The 10,689-nt window shown below is 40.4% G+C and overlaps 1 protein-coding gene across 1 annotated transcript; it reads left to right on the forward strand.

Moving 5' to 3' along the window:
- The first annotated feature begins 4,383 nt into the window (after positions 1-4,383).
- Positions 4,384-5,355, forward strand: LOC107469784 (uncharacterized). The gene has a single exon (XM_016089161.1). It carries the CDS (start codon positions 4,384-4,386, stop codon positions 5,353-5,355), a length of 972 nt encoding a protein of 323 aa, XP_015944647.1.
- The last annotated feature ends 5,334 nt before the right edge of the window (positions 5,356-10,689 follow it).

Here is a 10,689-nt window from a genome sequence, read left to right on the forward strand (position 1 = left end):
ACACCATCCATGTTGTTTATAGCTACCAAGATCCTATGGAGTAGATCCATGAACCACTTCTAATTCTCCTTGTTCATTACCTCCACAAGTGGCCATAATATAAGATAAATATGATGATTTGCGTCTTGTCCACTACGAATAAGATCTAACCTCCGAACTGTGTATTTAGAAACATCTCATCTTGGTCAATTAGTCTCCTGCACCCTGTTTTAAAATATTTTTTGCACCCATTTAGACAAGCATACATCTTCTCGAAAATCACCTCTCCATCAGGCTGTAGGGTGGTGCCGATTTTGACTATTAATCTTGGATTGCACTTAAAGGAGGGTTTCACCATAGTCCCTCACCATTGTATACTGGGCCTTTTCATCCTCATACACAATAGCTCTAGCATATGCCAAGGCTTTAGAGATAGAATTCCTATTTAGGATTAGATCACACTTGGACTTGAAATAAATTGTAGTTTCACATTGCCTAAAATTTGGGTACTTTCTTACTTTTGTCACAAACTTGCTTGTCAATCAACTTTGATTTGCAGCTCTATAGGTGACTTCCCTTGGACATGTGTGATCATTGTTGAAGGTTTTAATATACCAATATGTTTTCTCATGGTCCCGTGATCCATATACTATCCAATTACAATTATCAACCCTGCACACATCTTGACACCTCACTACATCATTCTTTCTAAACCTTATATGTCTTCCCTCTTCGATTGTATATTCTCTTATAGCCTCCCTAAAATCATAATTTGTCTTAAGCTTCATCCCTACCTCAAGTTTTAGCTTACAAAACCTAACACTTTCTCTAAATACTGGAAACACAACATCATCCTTATCATCAGAAAGCTCATCTTTGGAGTTGGGAGGAGTTTGCATTTTCTTTGAGTTCCATCCGTTGGCCCTATTAGACTCAGCTCCCGGATCCAAGGCATCATCAACAACAGCATCATCTACATGTGGGACTCCCAAATACCTAAAGTCCAACTCTTCAGCTTCATTATTCGCAACTAGTGCATCATCATCATTAAATTAGATTCCTTTTTGGCTTTGCAAAGGCAGCTGCAGGTGCTTGCCTGAACTTCATGTCTTTCATCTTAGCTTTTGACATGTTACCAACAACTTCATCATTACCACTTGATGAGCTATCTTCTTGGCCAGGTTCATAAAGAGTTGTCTTCAGTCGTATGCTCATCTTCAGATGAAAATTGATCACCTTTTATTGGCCCCATGATGTTAAACGTGCTTAAATTTAAAGAAACCCTTGTGCAACTCTGAGTTCTTTCAGTTACCTTCTTGTTAGACCTTAAATTGGGTTTTGGTATAGACATTAATTAGACTTAGGCTTGTTACTGGACTTAGGTTTTGTTTTTTTTGTTGCAACATTACTAACAGGCTTGGGATTTGCCATAGACTTAGGATTATCATTTGATGTGGTAAGGAATTTATTGGTTTTGGGTTGGAGATTTGGTTTCATTCTCCTTGGAAATAGGTTTATTAGTAGCAGGGGTAATGCATTCATTGTTGGTGGATAGGGGTTTATCAAGAGCAATAGTTATGGTTTCATTCTCCTTAGACATGGTTTTATTGTTCCTGGGCAGGGGTCTAAAGTGAAATTTGAGATAGGATTCAAGTATTTCTTTGGCAAGGGGGCTTGGAGTAGACATAGAAGAACTAATCTCAATATTGTGATTGGCCTTTAAGTTTGCATCAGCATCACCACTCTCCGTTATTTCATCATCAACATGCACAAGAATTTCCTTCTCCTCAAGAAACTCTAGTGTTGAAACTCCATACTCAAAATATATATCAATCAGGTCATTATTCTTCTGAGTCATAAACCACATCTCCCTTAACTCATTGTCATACCTAAGTTCTTTATAATAATTTCTGACAAATAATACCTCTAATATATCCTCATCAAGGTCACTAAGACTGCATTGTTAACAGGCGAATAAATTGTATTCCCATTACCATCTTTCTGAAACTTTTCCCATGATGGAACATAATATCCATCAATACCTCCGTCTGAATAATTGATTGAAAAGTATAGTTACCATTAGCACATCAAATTAATAGGTACAAAGATAATCACACACAAAATTCTCAACATATTTATAATTCAGGAACAAAATAGGTACAGAGGCAATCACACACAAAATTCTCAACATATTTATAATTTAGCAACAAAGTTAACAGATGTCAAAAAAATTCACACACACACACACTCACACATAAACCCATTTATCAAGCATTGCAAATAGAGCATATATAGAAACTCTTGCACCCAGTAACATAGGAACTAAAACAAACCCTAACAGGAACTCTGGTTCAAAAAAATAGGATCAAAATAACAAAAGCATAGAAATAATATCATCGACAAACATGTATACATTGCAAAAAATCACAAAAAAATACTCGTCGCTAACCTCAGTTACCAGAGTTATGAACCATTGTAGCTGTGTTCAACCTCCATGCACGTCTATACACACTTCGTGATAATCGATATTTAACCATAAACCATTTCTCCTCCAACAACTTCTACTTACTTTCACCCATAGAAGAGAGAAAAAATTTTATATTTGAAATTCAATGAAAAAAGAGAAGATGAAGAGTGATCAAAAGGTTACAGAAGTAACGTTTTATTATTCTAAAACCCTCAAATGACATTGTTTTAACCTTTCTTTTGTGTCAAAACACATGGGACATTATTTTTTTCATGTCCAACGTGATAAAGACTATGCCACGTCACTGGCAGCGTTAGTTCTGATGATGAAAAATGTGCTTAGGACTAACATGGAGTACTTTTTTGAATCTGAAGAGATTAAGTTAAAACAATTAGAATTTCGAGTACTAAATCATTACAACTCGCCAATTGTCAATTCCAGGAACCAAAATAGGACTTAACTCGATGTCAAAAGAGATAAGATTGTTAAAATTAAAGTCATATTTTTTATATTTTGTAATTTTAAGGAGCATTGCTTAGTAATAAAAAGATAGCATTTTATTATTATTATTATTATTATTATTAGATTCGTGAAGAACATAGCATATATAAAATTATTATGGACACGATAATCTTTTTAATCATTATTTTTAAATAACAAAATTGAATATATCTTTATCAATAATATGCATAGTATAATTTCTATAGAAATTAAATTGTTTAGGTTAAAATAAGTAATTAAGAATAGAGGAATATTAAAATTATAAATGAAATGTTAACAAGTAACGATGCACTATATTTTGGACGAAAAAACCGGAAAAAGAAAAGATTATTCAGTTTAATTAACTAATACCTTAATCAATTTGGGTTGGTCGAGTGGTCAGCTCACTCGTACGCTTAAGTAAGTATCGGGAGTTCAAAAAAAATATTTTTAATATATTAAAAATAAATAAGGAGATTCAGAAATCCGAATCCTAGTACTGAAAACTAATTAGAAAAAATCTGATGTGTTGAATTTAAGAGAAAAGGAAAGAATATCTACATAGTTTATGAAATAAATATCAAAATATAATATATTCCGATAATATTTGCTTAAAAAAAGTAATGACTGATACGTGTATTAGGGTAAAATAAATACATGTCCATATTAGCATATCTGTAAATTTGGTTCCCATTCTAATAACCAAAAAGCACTGATGATTATATATAGAAAAAACACAACAAAACAACCCTAATTAATAACCTAAGTTAATTTGATAGCATGATCAAAGTGATTTTAGGGTGGTGGGGAGAACTGAAGGATGTTGCTGGCAATCCCACACGAGAGCAGCGAAATAAAAGGATCCTTCTAATGACACCACAAAAATCCAACCAAAGAAACAAAAATCAAAAAGAGCCAGCAATCTCTCTCTCTCTCTCTCTCTGCTTTTGTTTTTGTTTTTGTCTTTGCAATATCTCTCAGGGTGATTGTTCCCCATCTTCCTCGAATTCCATATGATTCACGATAATAGGAAGATAGGAATAATAAGCAAAGTGTTGATTGTGTAGGTGTTTCCCCCCACACCCGTTATTGGGAATAGGGGGGATAGGGACAAAAAACCATTTCATGCTCTTCTTCCCACCCGACTATCCCCCCACATGCCTCCTAACCACCACCCATGCTTTACATTTTTACCCCTCCACCGCACGTCCCCGCGCCGTCGCCACAACCCTCGCCCCCACTCCCCCCTCCTCTCCGGCCCTCATCTCTCCAAGTAATTCTCTCTTATTTACTTATTAATTAACCTAATACCTTTTCATATACATACATATATAACACAAGAAAACAAATTAATTCAAGGGGAAGGGAAGGGAGGAAAATCAATATTATTACTTTATTAGGGATTGAGAGAGATTCGATACATACAGAAGAAACCAAATTGATTGGTTGATATGTTAATGCCAACATCAAGAGCGGTGAATTCTGCATTCGAAGTAGCCACGGTGACGCTCATATCGACGCTGATATTTCTATCGGTGGTGTCGCTGTTTCTGATATTCCACCTTCAATTCAAGTCAAAATCCCTAAAGCATCTCAAGAACTTCAACTCCCTTTGGGCGGTTAGATTCCTCCTCGTCTTCCTCATCTCCCTCTGGTCCCTCTCCGAGCTCCTCCGCCTCCCTCTCATCCGCCACCTCCACCTCCGCCTCTTCTCCTTCCTCTCCGACCAAAACGACCAAGTCTCCAACCAGGTCGGCCTCTGCAAGCTCCACATCATCCTCTCCTTAGGCTTCTTCCAGCCAGCATTCCTCGTCACGCTCCTCTTCCTCTTCAACGCCTCCATTGTCACCACCGCCAAGAACCACTTCGGCACTGTCCTCTCCGTTTTCCTCACCTGCCTTCCCGTCTCAGCGCTTCATGGCATTCTCATGTTCTCCACCTCCTGGCAGCGTGCCCTGCCGCCGACCTTCCGGCAGGCTCACGTGGTGGTTACCGACGCTTTCGGCGAGGACACCGTTCTCTGCACTTATCCGTTGCTGAGCAGTGCCGTATTCGCGGTGTTCGCGATTGCATATTCGGCGTGCTTCTTGTTATCTTGCTGGAACGTTTTGTCGCTGGTGATCAACAAGGGGCTCAGGTTGAGGATCTACGGTCTGTCCACCGCGCTGCTCTTCGCGCTTCCTATTCAGGTGGTGGCGCTAGGGTTCACCGCGGTGTGGACGCCGGAGTCACAGCTCTACGGCGTCTTTTCTCTCGTTGTGTTCCTTGGCGCCTTTGTTTGCGCGGTTACAGGGGAGGGCTTTATGGTAATTAAGCCGATTTCGGACGCACTGGACGCCGGCGCCAGCTTCTACAGCCGGTCGGGTCCCCGTGATGGTGACGCCGGAGAGAAGGAGATGAAGGTCGCCGGAGGGGAAGACTTGGTCTAGAGGAGAGGGATCGAGGGAGGGAAGGGTACTTTGGTAATTTCGTTACTGTTTTTTGGAGGAAGGGTTTTTCTGTCATCTTAGATATTGCAGGATTTTGGTGGTGTTGCTGTTTCGTGTTCTTCTCGTGCACGTGCAGCACACGTGGTTCTCTGCTTCCCTAACCTCTAACTATGTACTCTGCTGTATCTTTTTTCTCAAAACTTTTTGTTTCTCAATTAGTAGTTAGTATCGATTGATATATGTATCTTGATTTAATTTTCTGGTGTTTATTATCTCCCTAACTCTTCCTCCTCCTATTTGAAATATATATATAAAAAAATAAAAAATATATACTATCTATATATGACTATAATCGAATTAGCGAGTGTGCAAATCTAAATCTAAACAATTAATTTGCTGTCTCTGAAGTTTTGGTATCATTTGTTTTCCAATGAAGTTTGTAGTATCGTACAACCTAGGAATCTAACCCTTGACGATTTATGGCGCAACACCCAATAAAGAGATTATTATTATTATGTACCATAGTTGTAAGAACTGAATTGATCTGATCAGGATATTGGTTTAACTAATAAATTATTAATTGAATTAGTAAAATTAATCTTGCGTAGATAAAAAATATAAAATAATAAAAAATTGAGTAAAGTGATAATTAAATTCTTAAAAATTTGGACTTTAGATTAATTATTAGTTTTTAAAAAAAATAAAGCATTAATTTAATTTTTTATGATAATAAATAGTGGATACTTTATATCTTTCTATTAATTTATCATGTAAAATTTAATAATAATATTTATATGTTCTACTAATTAATTTTAAGTCAAAATCTTTAAAGACTTACTACTTGATTCAATATTCTAAAAAATTTAAAATAAATATCTTTACTAACATTTAAATATATAAATATAAATTGTTACGGTGGGTAACCGGAGATTAAATAGATGGATGGCGTTAGGTGGCCCAAACTTATGAAGGAGGAGGACTCCGGGTGGATCTGCAACTCGGGAGGCTCCGTCCGACTTGTGCTCGCCAGTGAATGGGGGGTGGTACCTGCAAAGACACTCCGATGCCTAAGTTAGCAAGAGTGTGAGCAGGTCTAGAGAGTATTGGGCTTAGAGATACCTGAGGGGTGTCAGTGTATTTATAGTAGTGAGCCAATAACCACCGTTGGAGTAGTGCCGTATCTTTAGGGTGTTAACCGTCCCTATTATCTTGGGGAGGTTAAGATATGGCTTTATGAAGCGGTTAGAGAGATTTTAGGGGCGGTTACTCATTTGAATGAACACTTATCTGCCAGCTAACCTCACATCCGACTTCTTCAGACCAAGTCGTGGTTGATACCGACTTCTTACGTGGAGGTCGGTACTTAGCTAGGTTTAATCCTTCAGATTAGGCCTTTTAATTGGACCTGGGCCTTTATCATTGGGCCAGGGTATGAACAGTGCCCCTACTTGAGCCCAAAGTCTCATTAGAGTTTGGGTTCAAGTATCTAACTCGGGTTCGTAGCCGACTTGTGTGGAGGAAGCGTGGGTCTTATAAACCGACGTGATTTTTGCGACCCTTCGCTTCTGACAGTTACGTCAATTCAAACGTCGTGTCCGTTGGGGAAGCATTGAGGGCTTTGGTAACGGTGCAATCTCATTAATGACTGCTCCGCTTTTACCATTATGCCCCTTGGATGTTTATAAATACTTTCCCTCTCTTTTCATTTTTCCGTTTCTGCAATCTTTCAAACTTCTTCTTTCCTTGCTCGTGCTGTTTTCTTGTGTTCGAAGATTTCTGTTTTCTCCAACCTTCATTTCTCGGATAAAGGTTAGTTTTGTTTCTTTCATGTCATGCCTCGTATTTGCATGCTTTGTTTTGTGGGCGGATAGGTTAGTCCGTAGATTTTGGCTTTGTATCCCTCTCTTTTAGGGATTGATTTTCTTTTTCTTTTTCCCTTTTTGTAGGTTTTTGTCATCTTGTATATAAACAAAAAATGGCTTCTGTAGACGTCCTTTCTCAGTGGGTTGATGTTACGGTCCTTGGGGAGGAACCGTTGGTCGATGCTGAGTTTATCACTCATCTTCGTACTCATCACCGGCTTTGTACTTCGGAGGAGGACGAGCCAAAATATGAACTGATAATCCCGGGTCCGGAAGACCGGGTTTGTTTTGGGAGAGTTAATGAGGCGGCCCCTCATTTTTTCTTTATGTATGAATGTATGATCACCCGTTTGGGTGTTTCTCTTCCCTTCTCCGATTTTGAGATATCTGTTTTGCACCACTGTAGAGTTGCCCCTACTCAACTTCACCCCAATTCTTGGGGTTTTTTGAAGATCTATCAGTTTATTAGCCACGTTCTGGACTTTCCGACCTCTTTGAGGATTTTCTTCTTTCTTTTTCATATGACTAAGCCCTTTAGTGGGCTAAACAACAAACAGCAGTGGGTATCCCTCCGAGCCATACAAGGTCGGAGGATTTTCACCCTTTTCGACGAATCTTTTCATGACTTCAAAAACTACTTTTTCAAAGTTCAAGCCGTAGAGGGTCACCACCCCTTCTTCCTTGATGAGCACTCTTCCCCTCGCTTCCCCCTTTATTGGCTGTAGTTGTTTCTTTTGTAGATATGGCAAAGAAGAATGCTCAGGAGTCCTACCAGAGGGTCCAGGAGGCTAAAGCGAAGTCCCGAGCTAGGTCCGGTGGTGCCAGGGCAATCGCCTCTCCTCCTCCTCCTCCTCTTCCTCCTCCTAAGACTGTGGGTACTCCCTCTCAACCTATTATAATCTCCTCTTCGACTTTGTCTCGGCCACTCCCTTCCGCCCAACTTCTCTCCGAGCCAGAGAAGAAGAAGCGCAAGACTTCAGAGTCTGGCTCTTCTTGGGATGGTGGGGTTAAGGCGGATGCTCTTGCATTCGTCCGGAAGAACATCTATCCTTTTATAAGTATGGATGATGTTTCTGTTCGGAACCACCTCACCACTCTGGCCGAGGAGAGTTTTAGGGCGGCGGGTGTGTGTGGCAAACTTTTGGACATCTTCGAGAAGACTCCGCTCAGCTCTTTGGGGGCAACCTCGAGGGTTGAGGAGTTGGAGGGGAGGCTTCTTGCTTTTCAAAAACATGAGAGGGAGTTGAAGGAGGAGAGAGATAAATTGAGGGAGGAGAGAGATAACCTCCGGGAGAAGGAGAGCCAGCTACAAGCCCAATGTACTATGGAGGCGAATTTGAGGAAGGCAGCCTAGGAAAGTTACCAAAGTTTATTTAGAGATATGGTGGCTGTGAGGAAGGATTTGATGAACTCTCGGAACGCTTATGCCGAGTTGGAGGACTCTATTGCCGATGGGGCCGAGGAGTCTTGGAGAATTTTCCTGGAGCAAGTCAGAGTTATTGCTCCCGACTTGGATCTTTCTCCTCTACATCCTGACAAGGTAGTTATTGATGGCGCCATCGTTGATCCTCCTGTCCCCGAGGTTGTTTCTGAGTCAGACCTGAAGACTCGGGGGCAGAGGATTATTGAGTCTCCTCCTCGATCCAAAGACGCTCCGGGTTCTTCAACCGTTGCTCCGACTTCCTCTTCAGCTCCTCTTCCTGGTCCTGGTGGCGCTCCTCCTGAATCTGGCGGTGGTGATTCCTCTACTCCTTTGAAAAAATGACTTTATTTTTTATGGCTATATGGGGGCCCGGCCTGTGGGTCCCCCCCTTTTTTAAACTTATTTGTGTTGGTGGTTGTGAGAACAATTTCTTTTGGCCTTTTAGGGCCGTAAACAAAATATTCCTGGCGAGTGCCCTTTTTAAACAAGGGTGTAGAAAAATAAATGCCCTTTTTTGGATAAGGGTTCTAAGTTACCTTTGTGTGTGCATGCTTTTCTGTTTTCGATATTTTTGATCTTTTCGGAAAAACCCTTTTGTTGGCTTGCATTTTTTTCTCGAGCCGTTTTTTGTTCAAGGGCTTTTGTGCAGCCTTTAAACTTTTTCTCATGTTTTCCCATCTCTTTTTGTTATCCTCTATGCTCAATTTTGCTTTAGTGAGCTTTTATGACTTAGGTTATTTTTGCGATGCGTTTTGCTTCTACTCGGGGGACTTCCGAGTTTGTTTTACTCGGAGTCTTGTTTCGACTTAAGGGTCGGATCGTTCCCGAGTTTTTACGATCAACTCATATAACCTCTTTACGCCGACTTGTACCTCGTCGTTTTATCCTGACGACCATCTAGGTCGATTCATGGGATTTTCACGTTTTGTCGAGCTTAAGTCGGCGCGTTTCGTAGAAGACTTAGAAAAATGAAGAAGGATATTGCAAGAGATATTGTAAATGAAAAAGATCTTTATTAATTGGGAAGGTACCTTTTTGCTACTAAGGGTTTTGATAGCCTATTTTCCCTTAGTCTCTGCTATGATGCCTCATTAAAAACCCATCTCCAGAAAAAACCCTTTTTGGGAAAAAATCATGAAGTTGGGAAAAGAGTACATCAGGGAGTAGAGTTCGCTTTTAACTGTAGTACCTTTTCATATTACAAGCATGCCACGACCTTGGTAGCTCGGTGCCATTCAGGTCGGTTACTTTATAATAACCTTTCCCTAACACTTCCTTGATTTTGTATGGCCCCTTCCAATTTGCGGCGAGCTTTCCTTCTCCTGATTTGTTGACTCCAATGTCGTTTCTGATTAGGACCAAGTCGTCTAGGGCAAATGTTCTTCGAATGACTTTTTTGTTGTACCTGGCAGTCATCCTTTGTTTCAATGCCGCTTCTTTTATTTGGGCATCTTCTTGGACTTCGGGGAGCAAGTCGAGCTCCTCTTTGTGCCCTTGTATGTTTCCGACCTCATCATGGAGAATTACCCTTGGGCTTTGCTCATTGATTTCTATTGGAATCATGGCTTCTACGCCATAGACTAATCTGAAGGGTGTTTCTCCTGTGGCGGATTGGGGAGTTGTCCTATAAGCCCATAGCACCTGAGGGGGCTCTTCAGCCCAAGCTCCCTTTGCTTCCTGTAGTCTCTTCTTCAGTCCTGCCAGTATGACCTTGTTAGCTGCCTCGACTTGCCCATTGGCTTGTGGGTGTTCCACCGAGGTAAATTGGTGCTTGATTTTCAGACTGGCTACTAGACTTCTGAAGGTGGCATCGGTAAATTGAGTTCCATTGTCTGTAGTGATGGAATAAGGTATTCCATACCTTGTGATGATGTTTTTGTAGAGGAATCTGTGACTTCTTTGAGCGGTGATAGTGGCTAATGGTTCTGCTTCTATCCACTTTGTGAAGTAATCTATTCCCACGATCAAGTATTTGACTTGTCCTGGCGCTTGGGGAAAAGGACCTAACAAATCCATTCCCCATTTTGCAAAAGGCCATGGAGAAGTAAT

This window comes from Arachis duranensis, chromosome 10, assembly GCF_000817695.3.
Source record: "Arachis duranensis cultivar V14167 chromosome 10, aradu.V14167.gnm2.J7QH, whole genome shotgun sequence".
Lineage (NCBI taxonomy): Eukaryota > Viridiplantae > Streptophyta > Magnoliopsida > Fabales > Fabaceae > Arachis > Arachis duranensis.

Bases quoted from the DNA above. Each gene is read 5' to 3' on its own strand.
- LOC107469784 (XM_016089161.1), top strand. From the start codon at position 4,384: ATGCCAACATCAAGAGCGGTGAATTCTGCATTCGAAGTAGCCACGGTG.